Below are 27,807 nucleotides of genomic sequence, written 5' to 3'. Positions count from 1 at the left end.
CCCCTCTTTCTCCCCCTCTGCTGTCTCAACAATTAAATCAGTCAAGGTGAGTGTACTGCCAACTCTCTCTCTCTTTCTATAAAAAATAGATAAAAGCATGATAGTGCTAGGTATGATAGTCCACTTTATGACCCACAGCACAAACTAGTTGTCTTATTACGAAACATTTCACCTGTATGTCAGCAGTTTCCATGGAGATTTTGTGCAGATTTGTAAGGCTCTGCTTAATGGTCAGACCTTAACCTTGAACTTTCCCGATTGAACGCTTTCAGGATGTTGCAAACATGTGGGCATACTTTCTACCGCAAATAAATATTTCAATGGCAGTCTATGGTTAACTCTCCTACACATAGACATCCCTTTAATATTGATACAGTCCTCAACAGTAAGAAGAAAACTTGTACTTATGTTGTAAATCTTGTGTATTTCTTGAACTGATTTCCAAGCCTTCCATAGCCTTGAACAACAGTTTACAAACCTTTCCCCTCCCCCATCTGCATTTCTCTCTCTGCCCCTTTTTGCCCCTCTGTCCTGCGCTCTCTCTCTCTCTCTCTCTCTCTCTCTCTCTCTCTCTCTCTCTCTCTCTCTCTCTCCCCCTGCAAGCTGTGTCTCTTTCCTGTGTGCTGGGGGGCCAGCGAAGGGGAAGTACGCAGAGAAAGAAAAGCACTCGGAGTTCAAGTGCACAAGCTTAAAGACACAGCTGGCTTCAACAAAGAGAAATTAACAAGGGGAAAACAGTCGTGGAAAGGCAGAATAATGAACTATTGGCAAGACGTTTGTGTACACAGAGACCGTATAGGGATAATTTTACACAGAAAAATGGGGTGGGGGGTTTGGGTTAGAAAAAAAATGTGAACAGGAAAATGGAGAAAAAGTCTCCTCCCCTTTTCCTCTCTCCACGTATAATCTTCCTATTTCCTCCCTCCCACCTTCCTTTCTTTCAATATATGTCCCTCCCTCTCTCCTCTCTTTCATTTGTACCCTACACTCTCTAACACACACACACACACACACACACACACACACACACACACACACACACACACACACACACACACACACACACACGATGACTGATGCCTTCTCCCTCCTTCTCTTGCATTTTCTCACCTCTCTCTGCACCACTGAGACTTTTGTGTTTGTCCTCCTTGTATAGCACACGGTGGAACCGGTTCTGCACAGCTCCAGCACAACGTTGTGACGAAAAGTACTAATGCTGTACTTTTCCTCACGGCGTTGATATCCTTTGTCCACAAGGCATGTTTCCCTTCAAAGTCCAGAGCGTGGAGGGGTGAAGAGAAATGGTGTCTAAGGGAGGGGAGATGAGGGAATGGCAGATAAAATGCGACGAGATTGGAGTGAAATAGAGATGCAAGTCAAGAGGGAAATCACTAACTCCAGAGTGAGGAAGAGGGGACGGAGAGGAGGAATCAAGTTGGAATCGTGAAAGAAACGCGGGAAAAGGTAAAAAAAAAAAGGACTGACCTATGCAGCATAAGCTTTAATGCTCTTACACTGTGTTATATCCATCTAGAGCTGTTATTTAGAAAGGAAAGTCATGGCGTACACATTATTTATGTCTTTTCTTGTTTTTTGTTATCTCCTGCTATGGTTTCTGTTGGTTTGTGTACCTAAAGTCATTTTCCTTCCTCCCACTCTCGCTGAAACATTTTCCCCATCTCCACGCTTCTCCCATAACTCAGCCATGCCTTTATCTCTGTATTTGCTTGACAGGATAGGTATATTTGTTGAAAGAGCTCTAAAAGACTCGGGGACCAGTTACCCTCAGTTGTGAGGACGAAGGGGAAGGAAGAACGGGGTTGGGGCACTCACTTTTGTGCCATTATTGTGTGTCGATCACTGTCTTTGTAGGTATGTACAGAGTATTCTGTTAGAGAGTGAATGTTTTCTACCTAGCTTCGGTTCTTCGTTTCAGCTGAATGAAAACTGTTAAGATGACAAAGTATTTGAATTATTTGGTCATCATCCTCTCTACTCTGGAATTGATATGTCCCACCCTCTACTTCCCCTTACTGTTTGTTTGTTGTCTCAGTATGTGTCCCTCAACTGAATGTCTCACTATGTCCACTAACACCTAACTTAGCTCTCTGAATACCTTTTATGCTTTGTGCCCATGCAGCTCTCACGTCATCCTCGCCGTCCTGTTTGTTCTCAGTTTTGCCTCCATTGTTTAATATCGACAAGTTACCGTTGTCCCCTAAATGTGCGCTCGCTCGAGGCCTGTTGATATATTCTCAGTCAATCGATGCTCTTAACAAGCCTTTTCCATCTCCATGGAGGCCTGATATGAGCTCTTAGTCTCTGTACCCCTGACTGCATGCAAACAAACTCACAAAGACACCCCAGTTATATCTCTGCCAGGGTGCGCCATTTAGCAGAGGGCAGAAATAGAGTTTCCCTGGTCGGCGGATCAGAGGGTGACTGCGGGATGATGGTAGTCTTGGTGATGGTAGTCTTGATAGTTGCGTCTGAATGCAGGTTTAACTCGAGGCCTAATACTGGGTCCAAAGTCTCAGATGATCTTGATGATATGTGGCTGTTTTGCGTCCACAGACAGGGTTAAGCAAAGGCCAGCTAGCACAGAAGGACAGTGAAACGTATATTTGTTATATTTTAGTTTTTTTATTGAACTAGTTAAAAAAAAAAAACATTTTATTTCAGATGTAATGATAGTATCCATGGTCAAATACAAATATTCTCAGTTGCTCATTGGACTTAACATGGCGTCTTGAAGTTGAAATGGCTAATGAAATCATTCAAGTACATCATCAACTCCTTATTCATTTCTGATGCTATTCAGGAGTAGTTATTCCTCCTCACTCTCAATGGGGAGAAATATTTACAATAGCAAATAAAGTGCAAGTAAAGTAATTAAAATGCAAAAGATATCAATTTTATCGTCAAGACCGTTTGGCCAAATGAAACAAATAGAACAGATGACATTGAATTAATAGGTAATATTGTGATGGTGCATGGACTATTTTCATCATCAATTAATCTGCCAAAAGTGTTCTTGATTAATCGATTCAAATGCTGATTGAAAACTCAAACATATTGAATTTACTATCACAGTAAACCGTAAACTAGCAAATATTAATTTAATTTGAGAAGTCAGGACCTGTGAATTGTTGGCGCTTTTGCTAAAGACATTGACATGACTAGACATGATTATCAATATAGTTATTTGATTTAATTTCTGTCAATTGACGGGTTTTATCTCTATTAGACTAACATACATGCAAGATTTACTGTGCCGCATACTGACCTTGATGCCTGAATTAATAAGTGATGTGATGATATTCAGCCTTGGGAGCTCATTGTTGCACTTCAGCCTGCACGACTAAAAGTGTATTCACTACAGTTATGTATCCAGTTCAGCAGATTAGAGTCTGTCTCCTGTGGCCCAAATACAGATGACAGCTGACAGACTTTCTTTTGGTATCAAACTACTTTAATAAAAAAAATTCTATAAATGTTTAATTCTGTGCTGTTAAATTAATCGCAAACTATTTAGATAATCGGTTTAAAAATTCTCTGATTCCAGCTTCATAAATAAGAATATTCTCTAGTTTCTTCACTCTTCTATGACAGTAAACTTAATATCTTTGATCTGTGGCTAAAACAAGACATTTGAGGACATCATCTTGGGCTTTGGAAAACACTGATCGATATTTTTCAAACAACTAATTGATTTATCGAAAAGTAATCAACAGATACTACTATTGTTTAGCCCGCTGATAGTTTGCATGTGATTATTTGGATATTGTCTTATGCTAATGACAAATGCCTTGAAAGGAACTTAAAATTTAAGGTCAAATGTAATAAGCCAATTATTTAAGTTGGTGGGTTGTGAACATTTCATGAATCAAATATTAAACGTCTTTCTTTTAATTAATTATTCACAAATTGAAAACAGAATAAGAAACATTTTAATGAATGAAGGCCATTGATTGCTCTTGTGGCATTAAGACTATCATTAGACAATCTATCATATCATCATATCAACACTTAAAGCATATGAGTATTCGAGGCATCTCCAAAGCACAGCTTTTCTATAACCAATACTCAATACTTAGGCAGAAATAATGGATTACCCTGGCTTTTTGTACCGACAATGAATGCATCGGTTATTTAAAACCTCTTCAACCCAAGGCCACCACTTACTGATCCCAGCACATCTAAACTTTAGAGTGCGGAGGAAGCCATTAATGTGTTTCACTTTATAAAACATAACTCGGCCTTCGCTATCAATTATGTAGCTCTGGTGTGAAAGAGACGGGAAGAGGACCACACACACCAGGCAGCGGGGTCTGGCGTGGAGAGAAAGCGCTGCACCATGTGGCCTCTGTGGATGTACTAACGCTCTCTCACGGTCTGAGCGAGAGCTATTCCCCCCGGACTCAGTGTTCCAGATGCATCAGTGTTTGTCGGCCTTCTCTAGGACATGGGGGCTGAAACGGGGCTGGAGCTGAGAGAGCTCCATCTGGATATCCATAGGGCTTTTCTACTACTAGTGCTGATAATGTCTCTCTCTCTCTCTCTCTCTCTGTCGCACATAGAACAACGTTTTGCCCGTTTAAATCTCTGACTGATGTATAGTTCTTGTATTTTGTTTCAGTTGCAGGAGGTGCATGTTGATTTGTCAGTTGCTTGGCGATGTTGCTGATAGTGTGAAAAAATGATTTACTGACGATGATTTTATCTCTGAGGTATAGAAATTACTTTTTTCTCCACTAAATTATCTGACAGCTGTAGTTACTAATTACTTAAATCACATCTGATTATCTTGTGACATTATGCATTGCTATAGATTAAACTACTCAATGGTACATAACATACTTAAAATTAGCTCCACCTGGACCAACTACATTAACATGCTCCTTCATTGTTTATACATGAACAAAAGTAGTCCAATATTATAAAACAAACAAAATGGCCATTCTGCATAACAAGGCATTTTACTTTTGATACATAGATTAGAAAATAGGATATTTCATCACTAATACTTTCATAATATCTTGAATGCAGGTATTCTAATTGTTAAAGAATAGTGTCTTCATGCTGTTATTTTACACACGTGCTTGATGTATATCTTAGTATGTACTTCACACAGCACTGGGAGCCAGTGTCTACCAGCCAAATGGCTAGTGAATGTTCAAATTTTACCAGCCACCTTTTTTTTGGGGCTGGTGAGTGAAGCAAATCTACCAGCCACTTGCATATTTTACCAGCATTTGGCTGGTAAATGGTGCTAATTTTGAACCCTGACTGGGAGATTGGCCGACATATTGGTCAGTATTGGTGTATCATAGATATATTGGTATCAGCACATATGTCAGCCAGTTAGTAACACGAAGGTGCAATACAGAAATGTGTCACCATTTCACAGGTTATCCACCAGAGATTACTGACAAGTTCAAGTTAATTGAGTTAAACTACAAAATGTCCTGCTTGATCATCACATACCTTTGTCACAATCCTTTACAAATGAGTGATGCTTATCAAAAATATCTGTTTAAGTTCTGAGTTTTATGTGAAAAAATGAGCAGAAATATAATTTCTTAAACTTAAAACTTTCAGTATTGGTATTGGCCTCAAACATCCAGTATCAGAGCATCAAGGTGGTATCCCCAGTTCAAATTCCTGTCTGCAAGTGACACACTATTAATTAAAGGCCAAAATAATTAATTAATTAATTAAATATAATCCATTATCAGTTGAGCAGTAAAAAAACGGTTTTGCACTGAACTTTGAAGGGTTGACATTGTGCACATTATTTTACACTGAAGTGTCCCAGATCACGTACTTCTATATCATTTCACGCAGCGAGACATTGAATATTTGTATAAATGTTTTTTTTTGTTTTTTTCTGTTTTTCCTCCCCCTGCACGAAAGAATCTCTTCCAGTGAGTTGATATCAGTGAATAGTTTCCTCGGCCCCAGGTGGCTGCCTCGTGCATTCAGATGGAGGCAGAGGTGGTGAGGTGGGGGTTAATATTTGCAGGCTGTAGGAATGTGTTTGGAGTCAGCAGCGAGAATTCCTCAGTTCTGCATTAGTAGGTCTCAGCGTTGCCTCTTACTTCGCCAAACCATCTCCTTCCCCTCTTCCCCCACGTCTGTCTCTTCCGTCTCCCTCTACATTTGATCTCCGTCTTTATCGCACGTTCCTTCCTTCTTTCTTGCCTTTTTCTTCTGTGTTCTGTCTCAAAGTTTTGATCCTCACCATCTCTCCTCTCAGGCTCTTTAGATGTCTCACAGACATCTTAAGAGCCTCAGGAGTTGGGGGTTGGGTAAAAAGCGAGAGATAGTGAAAGTGTGTGAGAGTGTAATGATTCTGGCAGCTCTCTGCTGCTGCACCGCGTCCTCTTCAGCACGTCAGTCATGTATGTTTTATGGAGCAGGTTCCTGAGGAATGGGCTTTGTTGATGTCATCCGGCATTGTCTATTCATAACTTCTCATGAGGTAGTTCAACTGTGGACCAGGAAATAGTCACCACCCACCCACACAATCGCACTTCGTCTTCAGTGTCGTATCAGATGTTAAGATTTTCACTTGGCTGTCTCGCTCAGGTAAAACCAGGACAAGAATCACAAAGACGGGAAACCCATCCTTGTCAAGATTTGTTTTTGAAATATGTCTCAATGCGAAGTCTAAGTAATATTAACATCTCAATTCAGTCTTAAAGGGATGGTTCAACATTTTGGGAAGTACACATAATTTGCTTTTTTTACGAGAGTTGAATGAGTAGATCGATACTTCTCTCATATATGTCAGTTAAGTATAACATTATAGGCAGCAGCCAGTTAGCTCAGCTTAGCACAAAGACTATAAATGTGGAAACCGCTAACCTGGCTCTGTCTGAAACTAATAAAATATGCCTATCAGCACCTTTTTTACAAATTAAACAAATATGTGTTAATTAGTGAACTTTATGTGTTGGTAGGTAAATTATCATATTTGGTGTACGGACCTGAGAGTGGTGTTGATCTGTGTATTTTCTTTAATGGATGAATTATATTGTTAGTTAAATATCTTTGAGTTGTGTACCGTTTCTCAGACAAACCATTTTTTGCCATTTTTAAAGCTTGAACAATTACAAAAACTGATGAATTAATTGAATAAGAAATACAAATAATCTTAGCTAACTAACCCTAACCCGCTGTATCCCTAAAAAGTATATAAATTTGTAGATCAAGTGGTTAGAAGTGTCACGACTTCTTCTCTGGCAACATATTGATGGCATTCACAAGGCTTTCCATTATGCTTTGCGGTGATACACATGCTCTGCAGTGGCGCTGAAAGTGTCAGCTGCCCGCGTCACACAACGACACCCTCGAGTGTGCCAGCTCTCTGGTGCCAGACAGAGAGGAGGAGAAGTGGGTACGGTGTAAAGAAAGAGGGGAAAAAGAAAGATGAAGGCGTAAAGAAACAGGCAGTCTGCGACGTAGAGACAAGTGGGTGAAAAAGCGAGTGCCAAAGCATCTGAGGGAGGAGGGAAGGCTATAATGCTGAAGTGATGGGAGGACAAAAAAAGAAAGGGGGAGGTGGAGGAATCATTTGTGTATGTCTGTCTGCTCAGTGAATCATTAGAAAATGAACCTCGGGGTTCAGGCCACCAACAGTCACCTCGACCGCTTCTAAGCAATACAAATTCAGCTGGTTGAAGTGATGTCATATAAACATTATACATCAGTATATAAGATATCACAGCAAACAAACCGTTACAAGTCAAATATTCCGAAGTCAGTAGTGGAAGTAAAACCTGCAGTTACCGGCTGTTCTTTGGTCAGTGTGGGTCATCAGGGTCACATCTTTAAGATGAAAGGAGAGGCTGCGGCTGGTTGCTTTCACAGTGGGATGGAAAGGTCAGGAAGTGGCCCCAGCACAAACACCAGACACATTGTTCAAGTTCAAGGTAACACTGAATGGGGGTTTCATTCAGTTAGCTTGGCCCTCCGTCCTCTGACAAGTGGCTGTTTTTAAAAGGTTCGTAATTAGAGGAGAATACTGCCTGTGGCAATGTCTGATGTTGGTGTCATGCTGTTATAATTGAAAACTAATTATGTCAGTTTTATTTATTTAATTGGGGGTTTTGGTGTGGATTGGGCAGAGCGCTGCTGAGACTGTTTTGATTTAAAAGAATTAGCTGCAAAGTATCGATTCAAATATTGTGTGTGTATGTGCTTATACGTGGCCGGTACTCAGGTGTGTCCACTCATTGCCCTCTCAGACAATGAACAAGGTCACAGCCAGAGGGTCAGGTGTCAGGGAAGCATTTCCCCTCCTCCACCTCAAGCAGCCTCCCTCCCTCTCTCCCTCTCTGTTGTGTCTGTTCGGTCGTCAGCTCCTCATTAACTCCTCACAGGGGATTTCCTGTCCGACTCCCTGTTCCTGTTCAAACTGGAACAACATATTAGCTCTTTTTACAAAACATGAATAATTAAATCTTTCACGGTTGTTGCGCTGAATATGCAAACTAACTACCTAAAAGTTGTAAGTACACACACTGGGAATGAAAAAGGTAGTCACAGCACAACTAAACCGGCTGCAGTCCTAAACCTCAGGGAAGTCTAGGACTGTAATTGATGACTTTGTGCTCTCATTGAGTACCGTACAACACACACACATACATATACACACACACACACACACACACACACACACACACACACACACACACACACACACACACACACACACACACAAACGCATTATTCAGAGTCTGACTCACCCCCTTTAACAGAAAGTCAATATCAACACAGGAATGATTAATCAGTCCCTCTGTGACCCCTCCCTCTCTACTCACCACCTTCCACTCTCTCTTTTCAAACCCCCTCACCCTCTCTCAGCGTAGTATTGATCTGAATGCATTTACTTCCCATTTATCCGTTAAACCCCCTCCCCCATCACACAAACACTGCCACTGCATCGAGCGGTCACAAAGAACCTTTTACACAGGAGTGTCTTCCGTCCACACAAACGACACACACTGGCAAGCGCATGCACGTGCAGCAACAGCAAATGCACATTAGCATGCGCGCCATCTGATACTCTGATAGGCACCACTCTTAACTGCATTGCACAGGGAGATTTGGCTTGATTATTCTGGAGTGCAAAATAGGAGGGTTGTTATCATAGTGCAGGTGCATTATGTATACGTATATATGTGTGTGTGTGTGTGTGTGTGTGTGTGTGTGTGTGTGTGTGTGTGTGTGTGTGTGTGTAAGGCAGCATTCTCAAGGTTTAACTGACACATTGGACCCCCCCCCCCCGTGCTTTTCTCCTTGCCATTCTGGTTGGTGGCACACAGGTTGCCATGACACCAGACTGTTTTGTCTGCCCTTTGACCTCTTTAAGGGGTGCTGTGATCAATCAGGCATTACATGTGAGGGCCAAATAGAAGGGAGGAGAGGGAGGGGGGGATGCATTTCCTCTGTAAAAATGAGGTCCAAAAGGTTCCTCTATACATCCGCTTTGTACAGAGCAGGAGGTGGGGAGCCTCCGAGAGGCTCACTGTGAAACAAAGACACGTGCATATAGAGACATGGCAGCGCTCTGCAAGGGTAAATGAACTAGGCTGGAGCTCCCAGGGGGTGGGGAGTTATTATGCTCATTGTGCAGTGGGCCAGCTAAAGCTGTTTGGCTGCTTCTTTTGAAGTTATATTTATCAAACCGGAGCAGGAGGCTTAGCTCTCGAAGCTGGTGCATTGCTTTGTCCACACTGCAGAACGTGTGTGTGCATTGAGATTGCTTTTAGATATCAAGATTTAAACACCTTCATCCTTATGTCTTCAATGATGAACCCTGCTCTGCCTTTGGTGGATACCTAACTTATATCATTTACATTCCTTATAACTAAATACTGACATCAACACACTTTCATTCAATAGTGTCCACATTACAGAAATAGCAGAAATCCTGAACTCTGTTGGCACTCGTGTGCGTATATTATTTTCCAGTTTAAAATGATTCCCTAAGCGTCCGTGCATGTTATATTTTGGAGCTGTTCTCGCTCTTCAGCTCAGGAGTAAGTCGGTAGCTTTTCATGGCCTTGTCTGGTGATACTTCAGCTGTTCCAGAGGCTGAACCTGTGACCTCTTGGTTAAACATTCTTTCTATTCATGAGGCCAGCTTGTACCCTTCTAACCTCTGTGTGTGTTTCAGTCGGCCTCCGCTTCATGTCTGAGGAACACCTGGTGCACTTTGACAAGGCAGTGATCTCAAGGTAACAATACAGTGGTGCTCATAAGTTTATGGGAATTATTAGGAAAAATCCAACCTTTAAGGACACCAATTTTCTTTGTGAATGAATAATGTATCGTAAATAAATAAATGTTCTTCCTTAAAATACAGGGGGCATAAGTATTGACACCCTTATGTTAAATTCCCATAGAAGCAGGCAGATTTTTATTTTTAAAGGCCAGTTATTTCATGGATCCAGGATACTATGCATCCTGATGAATTTCCTTTGGCCTTTGGAATTAAAATAGCCCCACATCATCACATACCCTTCACCATACCTAGAGATTGGCATGGGGTACTTTCCATAAAATCATCTCTCAATGCAACTCAAACCAGCTATTAGGCTAACTGAAATAAAAACCATGCCAATCTCTAGGTATGGTGAATTTAACATAGGGGTGTGTATACTTATGCCCCCTGTATTTTAAGGAAGAACATTTATTTATTCATGATACATTATTCATTCACAAAGAAAATTGGTGTCCTAAAGGTTGGACTTTTCCAAAAAAAAATTAATTAAGGCATTAAGATCAATTTCCAAAAGATGATTTTTTTTTTATTCCTCTTTTTAGTCAACTTTAGCATGAATTCATAAACTTATGAGCACCACTGTATTTCTATATAATATCACTTATCTATCTATCTATCTACCAGTTTTCATTATCCATTTCCATTTATCTTTTCACTTAACCTTCAATCGTTCAATCCGTCTGTTCTTCCTGAATCCTGGGTTCAATATTCTCCATGGCTATCCCTTAATTTTAAACTTAAATTAAATGTAAACTTTCCTATACACAGGGGAAATAATGGCTCAGACAGTAATTGAATGCGTTTTTGAATGGATCTATTTGTCACATACTGTACATGTGCGCATACATACTGTAAACACACACACACGTCACATGTACAATGCACAGAGTATGCTTTAGTTATTATATTGTATCAGTTTGTTTAAATGTTGTTGTTTTTTTAAGATTATGTTTAGGGCTTTTCCGCCATTATTTGACAGGACAGCTAGGTGAGAAAAGGGAGAGAGACGGGGAAGACATGCAGGAAATTGTTACAGGTCGGATTCGAACTCTGGACCTCTGCGTCGAGGCATAAACCTCTCAGTATATGTGCGACTGCTCTGAGTCAACCCGGCCACAGTTTGTTTAAATGTTTTAACATCATTTGAACAACCTAATCAGTTTCAGCTAGATGGCCTATACGGTATATACATACATATCTGTTGCATTTCTTCTTCCTATATGCAACAATGTTTATCTGTGTTGTCCCTGTTTGTTATACACACAAATTGAATATTGGGAGATAATTCAACGATTTAACTTTGGCTGTGTCAGAATGTCATGAGGGGAAAAATCCACTAAAACAAAATCCTGCACTGACAGAATCTGAACATATAAAATAGTAGCTCAGTGTCCTTACTCACAAAACGTATTCTCAATTTACTTTTTGAAAGGCTTTAAGACAGAAGACTAGGCCAGCAAAAATGCAAACGCACGTATACATTTGTTGACTAATTTAAGCCCTCGAGCATAATAGATTGGGATAACTAAAAGGAGCTTGAGGCCTTTTTAAGTGGAGTATTTGTCCTTGAATGATTTGGCAAGAGAGGATTTCACAAGGTAATTAAAAGTTATGTAATCATGATTGTCCAAAATTTCAATAATGCTTGCACACAGTCAGTTTAATACAAAATAATTATCAAGATACTGTGATGCTCTGACCAAACTAGACCCAAAACTAATTTCTGACTTGTCTAAAATGATATTTTACAAAATAGAATGATTTATTTTTGAAGACACAACCACATTTCAAAGTAAGATGCCATTGCTTCTGAGCTGCTTTATGTGGCATAAGAGGCCAACCCATTTGATCTCACCAGATACCACCATTACACACAAACACCTACACAAACATACACACGCAAACACTGCTTTAAAACTTAAGATATATTCTTTCATCATGCATTTGATTGGAAACTTTGAAAGGGTGGTGCTACGAAATGCACACCAATCCCAGCATATGTAGATGGCAGCTGTGCCATAGCAACAGTTTGGCTAGTTGCCAGGGTGTTGGGGTTGCCAGGCAAAGGGTTCCCATGGCAACATTCATTTTGCCATCTTGTTATGTGAAGCTGGCGTCAGCCAAAGCAGATTAGTGTAGGATGGAGCATTGCTCTCACCTGGGGAAAAACACATGCATATTTCAGCAGATCAAAGTGTTACCCTCTAAAATTACAAACATGCAACATTATGGCGATGATACCCTCATTCAGAGATGTTGTACTCCAGTGAAAGGCAATGACAGAGGTGATACACAGGTATTTGATATAGAAACTGGGCAGCTTTGACACATGTTGAAAATCAGCTGGTACTTTACATTCAGCCTTGAGAAATATTTTTTATTGCATGCCGTATAAAAGCATTGAAGGCAAAATGATCTTGTTGTGCTGACCAGTGAATCTGTGATTTTTTTTTTACATGCCTGTTAAGGACTGTAACCATTAAGTAATATCCCAATGTGTGTGTCACTGTATGTGAATAATGATCAAGTATGAGAGGAATTTAAAACTTGAACTGAAATGTCCCATTTATGAATGACCCCAGATGTTTGTCATGGTGAAGTAGTCCGCTGTTTAGACACTCAGACAGGCCTGCTTAAGGATGGAGTGAGCAAGAGAGAGAGGATAGCTGACATTGGCACAATTACACTGCATTTCTGCGTGATATGACTATGAAAATATTGCAGACGAATATAAAGTAGAGTCTGTGGGCATGAAAAAACACTGGCCAGCATGTGTGGATAGAGGAGGCAAGATGGTGGTTAAAAGGGTAAGAGGCTGGAAATGGGGACCCATGAGGGCTGGAGCCGAGAAAAGGTTGAGTGAGTGTAGAGAAGGAGGAGAGGGGGGCACTTTGGAATAGGAAAGTCAAAGACTGGGAGCGGCAGACGGAGAAGGATTAGGACCCTAAACACATACCAAAAAAGAGAGAAGGAGAAAATGGGAAACAAATTCCCCTGGCAACATTTTTACAGTTAAAGCAGCGTGTTGCCTGATTGGCCAAAGGGTTGTCAGCTATCTAGTTTCTTCCTCTTTGTCTTTTTTCTCATAGACTTTGCACAGTTCAACACAAGATCTGAAGAAAGATAGGTGCGGCCTATGATCTGAACTACTGTATCGTAATGTGTCTTTGTTGGAAGATGGATTCCTTAAATCCCACATGCCAAGCAGCATTTTCATGCAGAGACTGCAGAGCTCCCACATACTGCTCTTTTGTCAGTGTTACAGACTCAGAAGATGTTTAAAATACACAATTGCAATTCTAAAATCACTTTTATGTTGATAGCACTTGTTAATATATTTCTTTTTGTTAAGGGTCTGCTGAAACTCTTTAAATGGCATTTACATAGCATATCATCTTGCCCCAGTTACGTCTGAATCGGTGCTCGGGGTAACGTAACACTCCTGGCTTGTAGCTGTTGGAATGTAGCATTGTGCCAGAAAACGTGGTACTGTAGCGTGCAACGGTTACGATTCCTACAGAGAGGATCCGCACATTGAAATAAGTTTTTTTTTTTTTTCACTTGGCGTGATGTGAAGGAAATTCCATTTTGGCTGTGGAGCAGAAGTCAGATTTAGATATCACAGCTGGCAGCAGACTTGATGGTGATGACAGTGTTACAGCAAATGGCATTTGATGTGGATGAAATGCTGCAGTGTGTGGATGTATGGATGTGTTGGACACAATAATAGCTGCTGATTTTTAAATGTTTAGGAGGGATGTCATGGTGTATAACATCCTGTATATAATAACGGTAGGACAGCATTGAACGAACAGAGCACAGATGAGAAGTAGAATAGAGAAGTGAGTGGAGTGTGTGGAGCACAGTCACCAGTAGAGGGCAACAACTCCTAAGAAATGAATGGAAATACTATGAATGAACGAGGAAATGAATCCTTTGTAGTACTCACACCTACATGAGAGCCTTAGATGTGTGGACATGGATTTCCATAGGTCTGTTCCACTGTTGTACAATTTTCAGACCAACAGTTTTGACAAAGACACAACTTGTGTCCCATGTTTTTTTTCCATCCAGTCATACACCTTCTTACAGTACATTTGATTATGTCAGCTGCCTCATCTTTGTCCTCCACCGGCATCTATCTACATAAACACGATTGAGACTCTCTACATGACTTACCTCCAGGCCTTTGTGCAGCCAGAGCTCCATCCCTGTTGCATCATGGCCTTTGCAGCACTCAGTAATAGTTCTTCCCAACCCAGTCATGAGTGCAGATTTGCTACCCTTTTCAAGTTGTAGAACCGCAATGTGCATCTCTTCAGGCAAAATCAATCAAACTCCTCTTTTCCACCAAAGTGATCCAATTTATCCATAACCACATACGCAAATGTAATATTTTGTTATGTCTAAAAATCTACATTTATTTGCTCAGAATAAAAAGTCTTTAGCACAAAAAACATGCACAAAAGAAAATTAATTTTTTAAGTCTATGTCTCAATCTCAAAACTTGCTAAATGAATTAGTGAGGACGTTAACAAAAACGATTATATTGCTCACACAGCAAAGAAGTGAGGCACGAGGTAATCGGCTGACGGGTAGACAGGAGCCAGACAGGTGTGTAGGTAGAGTATGTTCACAGACACATTCGTCCTGCTGGTGAAGATCTTGTGGAGAGCAGCTCTACAGTCTGTGCTTTGCAGTGTGAGGTAGTTGGTTGTATGGTTTTGCATAATAAACAGCACGGAGATAACTGTACAACCTTCTAGCTTTCCCTGCGGAGTCACTCCTTGCCACGTCTAATGTACCACCAGCAGAGAGGTAAGTATGTTGTTACTCCGCCAGAGGATCTCCTACTGGTTAATGACACGACTCGTCCTTTTCCACTGCGACAACGTCTATCCTCTCTTTGGGCAAAGTCCTCATGAAGTCCTTCGAACTTACCCATGAGCTTGTCTGTCATTTTGTGTGCAATATTTGTAGCAAGTGGATGTGTTTGTCAGGAAGACCACCTGCTGCTTGACAGGCAATCAGTAGTTCCTACTGCAGCAAAAAGAGAGGACGCTGGACCTCCATTTCTTTTTATCCAAGGTCCTACTTTGAGGTCAGATTAGGGACTGTACGGAAACTATTAGTGTGGGGAGGGGGGCATCATTTAATTTTTCATTTTTTCATCTCTTGACACTCCCATTTTTCGAGAAAAGGGATGCTAAAAAGAAATATGCACCAAATTACTGCACCCTGTCTGTGCTTGGCAGTAATTGGTGAGCTCCATGTGCAGTATTACTGTATGTTACAACAGGTAGAGGAGCCTGATTATGTACTTTTACACACATGCTACTACTACTGTACTTCCATGTTACCACTTTGTGCAGTCCTCTTCATCCACGCCAGCACACACTATCACAAACATTTTTCCAGTTTCATTACCCACCAACCCCCCCCTCCTCCCTTTCCCTCAGTTTGTCAGACTGGTGGTTGAGACAGCAGCCATCTGCAGTGCGTTATAGCCAGCTCTCCTCCCCTTATGGAAAGGGGCATATATTAGAAATGCGCTGATTCTGCACTGTCAATCGAAGCGTTCTTCATCATCCACCCCACAACGCTGCTCTCCTGCCAAAAGAGACGGCTGACAGTTGTAAGGTGTGTGGGGCATGGACATTGTATATGGGAGGAATCTTCCCTGCCTCATCCTCTCCCTGTCTTTCCCTCTGATATATCAATGTGGTAAAGATTGTTTATACCAGTGACCGGTTATACTTGGCTAATTTTCCAGCGTGGCAGATGCTGCACACTGTGCATATGTGTCAGCAGATTGTTATACGAGCATTTTCTCATACATCCACATGCACATATGCTGCACTACGCTTTACCCTTTCTTGCCTTTGTGCACATACATTTCTATATAAAACAGGTGTGATGAGTGTGCTGCCAAAAACGATGCCGTCTCCCATCTCTCGGGATTATAACGGAGAACTAGAGCATCCTAAAACAGACAAGGCAGACACCATCCCAGACTGATGATGTCATCCTTGTGAAGCACTCCCAGTGCTTTGTCTCTCAGTGGCACTGCAGAGTGCAGGCGCACATACACATATACACACCTGTCTGTGACATTCGGTGCATTTGTCACTAAGGTTCGGACACTGTTCATGCCAGAGAGAGCTGCTTTTTCTTGGGTTTTTAAGTCAAATTGGCATCCAGATAGCCACTGTCTCAGAAAGCCGTGCTTTAATGTAGTATTCTGGCAATAGGACAGACAGAGGAGAGAGGCTCCTGCACTCTATAATCTAGTCACCATCAGAATCTAAGTTTTGTAAATGTACATGAATCTGTCTTGATGACATTAAAGCAGCATCAGATAGGATATATGTGCTACGCAAGCACATATTGCTCAGAAGCTTACATTGAGTGCAAAGGGGACAGTGCAGAACACGTATCACGGCAGATACTGTTAACACATTCAGCATGTTGTTTCTATGTAAATTTAGGTGGCATGGCATTACAGTATGATTGCGGCTACGGAGGAGGATGTGAAGAGTCCTGTAGTGCATTGGAGCTATGAATAGGACAGTTAGAATGGGATCAAAGCAGAAAATAAATTCAGCTGTACTGTGTCAAGCACCTGCTGCTATTTTGACAGACTAGTCTATAGGCAATGTGGGTACATCATGAATATTCATGAGGTATTATGAATGCATAGTGTACTGTTTTTATTCTAACCTACATTTCTAAAAGGTTGGATGCTCGTCTTGCATATTTATGATACAGAAGCTTCATCTGAAAGCCTTTTGAAAGAAGGTGAAGACGAGTAGGTCCCAATCGATTCCCATTATATGTAGTTTGTCAGTTTTTGCTTTTCAGTAAGAGCTTTTAAAATTCTCACTAAATGCCACTAGAGATCAATGTGCTTACTTGTCACTATTTTTCTCAATTCTATACCTTCAGTTTTGTTAGCAAGGGTGTTAACTAGCGACCCATCAGAAAAGTGTTTTTCAGAGGCCTCAGTCGATGCTCACTCCTTTAGGCCAAAAACAATGTCTTTTCTTTGTCTGTTCACCCTCATTTGCTCTAAATGTGTGACACATTGGTGATATTCTCTGTTGTACAACACGGTCAGAACACTTTAGGGCCATTAATGATGCTTACACATCAAGTGTAGTGTTTATGCTCCATCTCGGTGAACAGACGGCCAATCAGTGGGTCTAAATTAGATTTACTTTCATATTTGAATTTCCCTCAGGGCCGTATGATTCTGTTATCCAACAAACACAACTGCAACTCTCTGTCCTCTTGGAGAGTAGCACACATATTAGAATCAAACTGCCTTGAGACGTGAACTGACTGAGCAACCAAACAGGCATATTAAATGTATAAAAAATTATTGGAGGATTAAAAATATTACACAACATTAAATATGCAGAGCTGTTTCAATTTCTTTATTTATGCATGCAACAAACAACAAAGCATGGATGTGCATGCAGGTTTTATGTCCTCAGTGTTTCATGGTGTTTAAACAGCCTCCATTTGAATCAGTTTGGTTGTATTGAACAGCAAACTGCACATTGTCCACCTCTGATGTTAAGCTGTATAATCTAGACTCATTCTCGAATTGGCAAAGCTTTCCGCGATGCGTTTACTTGGTGCGTTTAATGTCACTCCGGCTGCAATTTACTGTTGTGTTGGAGCAACATCATAAATCCTTTAATCAATTTGATGATGGTATGATTGCTGTACACATAGGAGGAGGCAGTAATGTCAGGCTCTCAGGTTCATGAGACTCCAGGGCTTTATATATTTCTCTCCATTCTCATGCTATTAGAGATTCTGACCCCTCCCCCTCCATCCCCACTTTCTGCTAGCCTCTCCACCACCCTACCTCCCTCCCCCCACGTCTCCCTTTCTCTCTCTCTCTCTCTCTCTCTCTCTCTCTCTCTCTTTCTCTCTCTCACACTCACACTCACACACACACACACACACACACACACACACACACACACACACACTCACTCTCTGTTCCTCTCTTTTGTAGACACACATGCATGCACTCACTACATTCTTATTCACTCTCTCTTTCCATCTCTCACACGTTCACAGACACATACACGTAGCTCAAAGACTGGAGTGTGTGTTGGGGGGGGGGAGGGGGGGTTACTGGGCTAGTAGAGACGTGAGGCTTGAAAAACGTGAGAGGAAAAAGGGGGAGATGGAAGGATGACGACTAGAGAGTGTAAAAGAGGGAGAGAGGAAGGAAGAGAGAAGACTTTGAGGTACAGTGAAAGCAAAGAGAGACGACTAGAGACCATGAATGCACCACGGAGGTTAAATGAGTGTGTTAGTGTGTCGTCTGTTGGATAGCATGTGCACCGGGAGGTTTGATGTATAAACGTGCATGTGGAGCAAGCTTTTTTACTCTCTCCTTTATTTTCTTCTTCTTTGCAGCTCTGTTCATTTGTGACGGCAGCCCTGCGGAGACAAAAGGTGAGCAGCTGTTTAGATGTTGGTGTTAGTCAGGCAGGTACAGTAGGTAGAGAACAGAATAATAGAATCAATACTATTGTCTGTAATATACCTGCCGCTGGGCTCTCTGTCTGGCCACTGCATAGACCATCAGAGAGAGACAGAGGAAACACAGACTCACTCTGACTGGGAAAGAAAAGAAGAGACTGTAAGGTGATTTTTCTTTTTTACATATATATATATATATATATATATATATATTTATTCTTTTTTTAATTGCAAGTTTATTTTTTATGTAGAACTAACATGGAATTTTATCTGAAACTTTTTCATCACTAATCCTTTTCGTTGACAGTAATAGACATGTTTTGTTGTGTTTGCATGCATGTGTGCACTCTTCTAACAGTATTTGTAGTATGAATGTGATATTCTGTCCTTGTTTGCACATGCTTAAAAGCCTTTCAATTAGTGTCCAGGCTGCATAGTGTGGACAGGTCATGTTTGATTCGCACCTTGTTTTAATTCTCATTTTTACTTAACACCTAATTTGTAAATCTCAGTCTGAAATTTACCTCATTATAATGACTATTTTTTACATCTTGCAGGTATATGAGTGAAATTAGCGCCTGTCAAGGAATTTAAATGTTATGAATGTAGAAAGTGCATTTACACCTGCTGCAATTATCATGAATGTGTTCAACACAAATTTCCATTTCTGTTGTGCTATGTGATTCGACATGATTAATTAACAGTTTTGTTTTATTGATACCGACATACTGTATTTTAAACAAACCTAAAAAGGAACCAGACAAACCACCGCAGACAAATCCATTATTCATTTCTAGGTGAAGTTATGACAAATGTGTGCTATTCCCTCTGGTCTGAGCCGGCTGCCATGTCTGTCACATGCTACATTAACTGAGACAATCTGAAAAACCCACCTCTTATTCCAGAAATCTTTGAGGCCTGTAGCTCATGAAGTCAACCTGTACTGTAGGTAATACATAATGTGCATCAATGCAGTCCAATTTGATGCAGGACATGACGCAGGCACCTTGCACGTTTTATTCACATTCACAGATAGGTATTTTACGTGACTGAAAACACAACATTTTACGAGTCATAAAATGTACAAATTTCCCTTTACACAACATATGAACATACTCAGTCTTCCCCAGTCAGCATGTGTCATTCTGTCTGTCTACCAGTGGGTGGCATTGGCTTCTATTATTTCTACTCAATTAATTTTCTTTGTTTCATCACTACAATATAAAGAAAGTTTCACATTGATATGTTTGGGTTTATAAAAAATACTGTTGTCTAATTGTAATTCTTCATTTACAGGTGGATTTATGTCTTATATGCCATCCCTCTCATTTCATCTTAACTGGTAAGTCAGAAGACAGATCCTGTCTTGCTCTTAATATTGGACTAATAAAACATAGTGTGACATATTTAGTCCGTCATTTGGACTGTATATCCCTGTTAATTCGTCAAGACTGTAACTCCATGTAAATTGTCTTTACAGGGCGTTGTGAAGAATTAAACCTCAGCAAGAACTAAAGATAAATATCCCTCTTTATGACACAAGTTATGTTTTAGGCAAAGATTCTATTTGTGTGTTATACATAGATTAAAGGGCAATTATTACGAACTAAAATATCCTTTTCTTTAACATTGTTATGTTCTCGACTATAATTCCACTTTTTAATTCACGTTTTTTTTTTCTCTATCTATTAAGTTGATTTTTTTTAAGTCCTCTCACCTCACTGAGCTCAGCAAAGCTATTAGAAAGTGTAATTTGTCAGTGATAGCTTGATAAATCATGTTCAAAACGCCTGACATTTAACAACAGTTGAAAATTCTCCTAAATGAATTGTCTCCACAATGTGTTCAACTGCTGCAATGCTGAGATAATTGGTGTGAACAATGTTACTTTGTTGCTGCACTACAAGGCAAAAGATTAGTGTGGATGAAATAAAGACAAATATGTCATGATTATGTTTTAATTGATCTGATCACTTTGCTTGTGATCTGCAGCAAACCAGGAGACCGGTGGGTGCCGCAGAATCCAAATGTCAGATGAGGTCATGTCTCTGTCTCGGTGTAGCGACTCTGCAGTTGTTTCTTTTTATACGTTTCATCTCCGCAATGCTTTTTTGTACTTTATTTGTCCATATTTAAACCCTCCTTGTGTGTTTTTAAATTTCTCAGTATGCCCCTCTGTCCCTGAGACCCTTAACCTGTGAGGTCAAAGCAGGTCACAGGTGAGGTCCTCGGGAACAGGGCTGCATTCAGTTTCAACGCCCTTCAAAAAATGAATATTTTGTATAAAAAAAATGATTATGTGATTAACCTTTTTCTCCCCGTAATGTTTCCTTTTGTTTTCTCACCGTTCTCGCAAACCGTTTAAAACACAAGGAAACTCTCAGATGATACAATGTCTCATTTTCTGTCTCCGGCTTTGTTTTTCTTCAGTATGTGGACTGTTTCAGTATTTGTTTACCTGTCGTGATCAAGAAGAAGACCCCTCCTCCTGCAGCACAGACACTCTCAGGGGGCCAACCCTATTGGCTGGCTTTGTGTTATAGCCCTCAATGGGGGCCAATAGGAAGACAGCCAAGGGTTGTGACCCCGTCATTTGTCACCTTCAAAAATCTTATTTGTGCATCATGTGCATGTTTTGTACTTTGTGCTTTGTACTGGAAAAGTTGCTCAAGTTTTTACCTCCTCTGTGTTAATAAAATATGGCAACAAAAAAAAGCTCATTTTAATGTGTGAAGTTATTAAATAAATTCTGTCTGACACCCAAAAAAACACTCCACAGGGTGTTATATTTGTAATCTTGCAGTTTTCCTTTTTAATTTTCACCACTTATCCTTTGCTAGATGGAGCCAAATGGCCCAGTTTTTACACAAAGCACCAGTTCTTAAAAAAATATATAATTGATCTTGTGAAGATTATTTCCTTAGAAATTGTATAAAGATGTGAACGAGCAGATATGCTTTTATAAATGATAAACAAAGTGTCTTGTCGCAGTACATGCTCCATACAAACAGACAATTAAGTGCACTCAAACACAGACGTGTATTTGGGATTTTCCACATCCGACCGTCTGAATAGCTATCTGACTTTGGCAGTCCTGGAGCAGACTCTTGCCTAATATTGATTGGCTTGTCTGTGTGGAGACAGATGAATGCATTAGTACCCAGCTCACCCTGCCACTGTAAATATATTAAGTTCATGTATTAGGCACCCTGTCTGGTTGCCATGGAGATGCACCGGGAGTGAGGGACCAGGGTGGAGAGGGGGTGGGGGGATGAAGAAGATGGGAGACAGGATGTGATGAGGCAGTCGACTTGATCTGTAGTCCTGTTCCCTCTTCCTCCTCCTCTGCCTCTGTCTGTCACTTATGTGTCCTCTCTGGCACCTACATTCCTTTTTGTTCCGCCTCGCTTCATTTCCTTTTTTATCTCACACTATTTCACCACTACATTTTAAAATTTTCTAAACTCAACAGAAATATGCACTTTTCTTGCTGAATATTCTATTGATATTCCTTTTGTTCATTTTTCAGGCTATCACTCGCCATCGCCACAACACCATTTAGACTTTTACTCTTTGTATATTTGTCTTGGGTTTTCTTGCCAACACGTTTTCCACTTTAACTCCCTCTTCATCTGCCCCTCACCCCCCATCCGCCGCCTCCCTCCTTGGCTCACTCCATCTCAGTGCTCTGCAGTAAAACTGGTGCATTGAGGCAGCAGGAAATGGGGACCAGAGACAATAGAATGAAGGGAAGTATAGAGGGGAGTCTTTTATGTGATGCTCTCCTCTCAAACCCAAGCATGTTGAGGAAACATGAGCAGGACCCTTTCAAAATCTTATTTTTAATTTCATGTGGGGTATGCACATACAATTTATATTCAAAGCTTTCATTTCTCATTCTTCTCTCTCTCTCTCTCTCTCTCTATATATATATATATATATAACCTTGGAATTTCCAGGTGTGGTCACTATGAGCCCAGGATTTGAATAAAAACATACAGAATCCTTAGTTTGAGTTTAAACTCGTGCTGCAAAATGTGCACATCGGTTTTGTGCCTCGTGTGTGTTAGCTTGCTGTTTAGGACCTCTCTAAGCTGCTATCAGTGCTTTGTTGATATGCAAGACAGTCTTCGCCTGTGTTGGGGTCACATTTTGACTAAAACTAATGTTAGAAATGTGGATGCCTGCTTCAGGAAGCTGGACCGCATATTTAACAACAATGGAAGAGTAATTGAGGCTGGCAGAGTGGGTGCGGGAAACGATTTTTTTCTATAATGTTTTATCATTTTTCTTCAGGCAAACAAAAAAAATGACATACACAGTAGGAACGTTGGTTTATACTCGTGTGATATGTGTCCCTCTTCCAGGTGAAGGCTATGACAAACGACTGAAAGAACTTTTGGATGCAGAGATCCTGCCCATGGCGAAAGAGTTCGACAAAAAGCTGAATGATGGTATGAACACCTGCTCTGATAAACACACACAACTGCACAAGTAAATGAGTGTTTAGGGCGTCAGAATTATTAAGCAAGGTCAGAAACGAAGGGGAGTTAGAAATGAGAGATTTCAAAATGATGCCCTAAAGCACACGATTCACCAGGATGTGTCGAGCCAAATATTTCTGTCTTCCTCCTCCTCCTCCTCCTCCTCCTCCTCCTCCTCTCCATCCATCAGAAACCATCTATGAGAAAAGGTTGCAGACAGCCGCAGACAATTTCATCGCAGCTGCCTCCAAACTGCCTAGAGGTGAGACATGGTCTCTTCCCCTTTTCCTTCATCTTCTCATCTATAGTAAGGGCCATATTGGGTCATTACAGCTCCCTCTGATCTCTGTACTATATCTGTAATAAGCTAGTTACATTATTACAGCCTTTCAAATACTGTGGAGAATAAAGGAAGCAGTCAGGTTGAACTGACTCATAATTCTGGATGTTGGCACTGAATCTACTCATCTGATCGAAATATAATTTAGTAATACCTTATTTTGTTTTTACAGTTTCTGGATGCTTCCCTCCATGTGGTTAGTGTCTTTTTTTGTCTGTTCAATATCTAGATTTCTGTCATTAGAAACATATCGTGGAATTCCTTTCATGCACCCATCAGGTTTTCAGAGTGCAGGTGCAGTATACAACTGTATTACCTGCCAGTATGATTCCTGTGAATTCCCGCTCGACTGTCCAGGTGAGTAGTAATAATCCAACACATTGGATCAGTGATAAGAGGCCTACTGTTGCATAACAATTTTCAAAGGTGCACTAATCCAGACTTGACACATCCTTACATAACTATATTCTTACCTTCATAAGCATCCACTCTTCATCCTTGAAATGCTCTTAGCAGAAAGTCAATTTAAGAAAAAAAAAACCAAGGCAAGGTTTTATTTCCACACATTATATCTTTTGCACAGAGCCCCCAAGGTACTCTTTAAGTCCTTGGCTTCTTTATGCAAGGTGACAGTTGACTCCCACACACGATGGTATTCCTATCAACCCTGTACAGCACAGCCACTGTTTAGCATATCATCACTTTTACTCCACTCCGCAGAGACTGGGCTTAAGTATTATCATTAAGGAGGGCTCAGACTTCAAGAGCTGCCCCCCTGTGAATGTTATCTGTGTGTGTGCACGTGTGTGTGTCTTACTGTGTGCACGTGGGTGGCTATACGTTTGTGTCAGTTAAAGAAATTAAAGCAATGGAGAACAGCAGGAGCCAAATGTGGTGTGAAGTGCCATTTCACTTACCAGACGATATGGAGGTGATCTGGAGGTTTGCAGAAGAGGTACGCTCGGCATACGGTGAACCATTCATTGTCACTGAAATACCTTTAAAGGAATAGTTCAACATTTTGAGAAAAACAAGTTTTGTCTTTCTTTCCGAGAGTTAGATGAGAAGATTGATGTTCGTCTGTTAAATATGTAGCTGGGTGGTATGGAGACATTAGCATAAATTCTGGAAGCAAGAGGAAACCGCTAGCCTGGCTGTGTCCTGAGGTAAAATAAAGTGTGAACATGCTGGGGTTGTGACAATAGACTGTAAAGCTGGACGACGTGTCTCCCCTTCCTTCCACCAGTTTTTTAGTACTCGAGAACGGTCTTGGTCTTAAGACTACTTTTTGAAGATCTCGGTCTCTTCTCGGAATTGACCACATTTTTACTCGGTCTTGCCTCGGATGAAAAGGGCTCTGGATTTTATTTCAAGACCACAATTGCAGGGATATCACTAAATTGCCTGTGTATCTATGATGATTGTATTAACATCATTACTGTGATTGGATGTAAAACTTCCTGCTTCAAATGCAACCAATAACTTGACTCCTTTCTAATTTTAAATGGGTTACTGTTAACCTCCGTTCCCGGCCCCCTTAACCTGCACTCCCAAAGTAACTGTAGGTGACAGGAGAAGAAGCTCTGGCTGTCTGAGAGATGTCAGCCAAATCGTCGGTAATAACATTTTATTTATTTGCAAAACAACATCTAAAAAGAAAACACACAGCAGTGTGTAAATTCTGCAATGTTACCCTTACCAACACAGCTGGGACCACCTAATGTTTTTATCTGCGTTAAGTAAGGAAGCATAAAGAAAGGTAAGTAAGTGACGCTAGCGAAGCTAGCTAGCTTATGTTATCAATCTGCCTCTGTATCAAAACTCTCCAGAAATCTCTTCACCCCTCACCTAAAGGGATTTAGCGAATATTAGCTACACATATTAGCTAGTTGTGTATTATACTGTATGTTTCAGTTGTTTTGGTCTGGTCTTGGTCTTGTCTCGGTCTCAACCCCTCAAAGTCTTGTTCTCATCTCGGTCACGATACACTCTGGTCTTGGTAATGACTTGGTCTCGATTTAGGGGGTTTTGACTACAAAACTGCCTCCCACTGTGCAAAAGTAAAGCTAAAATATCCTGGATATGGGCGCTGCTTCTGGCGTCTCTGTCAATCTGCCATCTCACCGGGTTCTTATAGCATCAAATAACTAATAAAACCCAAACTTATCAGAAAAATTAACAGTTGAACAAACATCAACGTGATAACAACTACCTAAACTGACAGAAACCATCTATGGGAAAAATGTATTTGACATGTACTTTGACTTTTTAGATTGGCCCATTTCCCATCCACTAACATGGAGGTAGGGATTTATGACCTATTCTGCAGCGAACCACCACGGGGCGATCAAGATGTTTTGGCTACACTTATACATTCTATGCATCAACCCATGGTTGTGACTTATTGAGATGCAACTACAAAGCATGATGAGTGGATACAAAGCATTTATAGTGCTATATTGGTCATACATTGTAAAATAGCGCACTTAGTTAAAAATCTAGCTAGAAAGAGACACAGGGCAGGCCTCTCTCATCCATCATTTGAACACAATACAACATGGGGTCGAGGGGTAGCTTAGGGAGCAAGTTACAACACCATTCGGCCTGGTTTTAAGTGAAGTATGTTTGGGACCATTTCTTGGCCAGTTCAGTGACTTCCTGCAATCTTTTTGTCACTGGGAGGTTGCAAAGACCCCCTAACCCAGGATCTCACTGCACCAGGGCAAAAAATATTCCAGCACATAACTCCTTGTAAGAAATTGTAATTTTACACTTCAGGTTTTTGTGCGATTTAAAAATAAGATATACCATGTTAACTAGTGAGCTTTAGAGGTGCTGGTAGGTGGATTTTGTTACCTTTAGAAAAGTCACGCTGTCCTAAGCTAAGCTAACTGGCTGCTGGATGTAACCTCATATTTAATGTACAGATAATGAGAGTGGTATCAATCTTCTTATCCAACGTTCGGGCAAGAAAGTGAATAATTGGATTTAATTTCTTTAACACAAATTTTTTAGTCATATTAAATCTGTCTTTTGCATCTGTGGAGATCAGCATAAATAAATCCTGCCTCTACAGCATTTGTACAAATTTGTCCCTGGACAGGTGGAAACCCAGCAGGTGGATCAGTTTAAAGAAGTGACTGCGGGGGTGGACAAGCTCTATTCCATCCCTTCAACCAGCTTGCATCATCAGGGCACCTACCAGTGTGAGATCTACTCAGGCCAACGCTCCATTGTCAGGCTATACTACTATCTCACAGGTAACAAGATACACTACCTCTAGGAGAAAAAATGGGAAATTGTGATTGAAACCAGAAGACGAAACAACACCTTCACAGTTAAGGATAGAATATGCTTAGAAGATACAGATGCAGTATTTTATTTACTGGAGTAAATATTCTAAATAGTTTGGCTTCATCATTCATGTTTGAAGGATTGTGGAAAGCTCTACGCAAATTTTTTATAATGTAAAATTTATTTTTATTTGTATTATTAGATGGAATGCCTAAAAATGATACAACAGATGAATATTTACTTAAAATATTGGGAATAACTTTGGAGGAAAAGGGTCGGTCCAAGTATAAACAAATGGAAAGAGCAAATTAAAAGCACAGAATAAGATTCACTCATTACACATTCATTTTTAATTTGTACTCTCTTTTTCTTCACCATTATCTTTTGCCTTTTGTCTTTTGTGAGTCGAAATTCTCCCATGTATTCTTTCTATCCATCTCTCTCTCTAAGTGACCCCCCAGGTTGTGGCAGGCCACACAGAGCTGCAGGAGATATTCGACCTGTCTCTGCTCCCAGGAGGGCGGTTACTCCCTGCGTCTGGTGGGCCCCCCCACCTCCTCCTCCCCTCGCCACTGCTTCTCACTGCCTGTTTAACTGCTTTGCTTCTGCTGCTGTTCCTCTCCCTGGGGTAAAACAAACCTATTGTTTGTACAATGTGAGACGTAAACATCAAAGAAACTTATAAATGCACATCTTTCCTGTGAAGTTGAGATACACACGGCTAAGGCATATTAGTTGATATCCCCCTTTTTCTTTATCTATTGCAGAGCTTTTTATTGGTCATCAAAACCAGAGAAAACAAGTCAAGCTGAACAAGAAGATGGAGATGTAGATTTTGGATTTTTGAAAGCTGGGAAGATACATGTCGTGCAATAAAGGCATTTCATCAA

The 27,807-nt window shown here is 40.7% G+C and overlaps 1 protein-coding gene across 9 annotated transcripts; it reads left to right on the top strand.

The window, feature by feature from the left end:
• The first annotated feature begins 1,024 nt into the window (after nucleotides 1-1,024).
• LOC120562044 (sperm acrosome membrane-associated protein 6) lies at nucleotides 1,025-27,807 on the top strand. 9 transcript variants are annotated; one of them, XM_039805478.1, is made up of 13 exons: nucleotides 1,025-1,464; nucleotides 10,187-10,247; nucleotides 18,734-18,772; nucleotides 18,898-18,964; nucleotides 20,096-20,141; nucleotides 23,167-23,253; nucleotides 23,474-23,545; nucleotides 23,796-23,819; nucleotides 23,903-23,980; nucleotides 24,475-24,578; nucleotides 26,727-26,883; nucleotides 27,368-27,545; nucleotides 27,685-27,807. In XM_039805478.1, exons 6-13 carry the CDS (start codon nucleotides 23,220-23,222, stop codon nucleotides 27,791-27,793), a joined length of 756 nt encoding a protein of 251 aa, XP_039661412.1. In that variant the 5' UTR covers nucleotides 1,025-1,464; nucleotides 10,187-10,247; nucleotides 18,734-18,772; nucleotides 18,898-18,964; nucleotides 20,096-20,141; nucleotides 23,167-23,219; the 3' UTR covers nucleotides 27,794-27,807. The 9 variants fall into 9 exon arrangements, 8 of the variants coding, with proteins under 8 accessions (XP_039661412.1, XP_039661413.1, XP_039661409.1 ...); XM_039805479.1 differs by lacking the exon at nucleotides 10,187-10,247 and adding an exon at nucleotides 1,704-1,872; XM_039805475.1 differs by lacking the exon at nucleotides 10,187-10,247.

The sequence above is a fragment of the Perca fluviatilis genome, chromosome 7 (assembly GCF_010015445.1).
Source record: "Perca fluviatilis chromosome 7, GENO_Pfluv_1.0, whole genome shotgun sequence".
NCBI lineage: Eukaryota > Metazoa > Chordata > Actinopteri > Perciformes > Percidae > Perca > Perca fluviatilis.
This window is presented reverse-complemented; position numbering and strand designations above follow the sequence as displayed.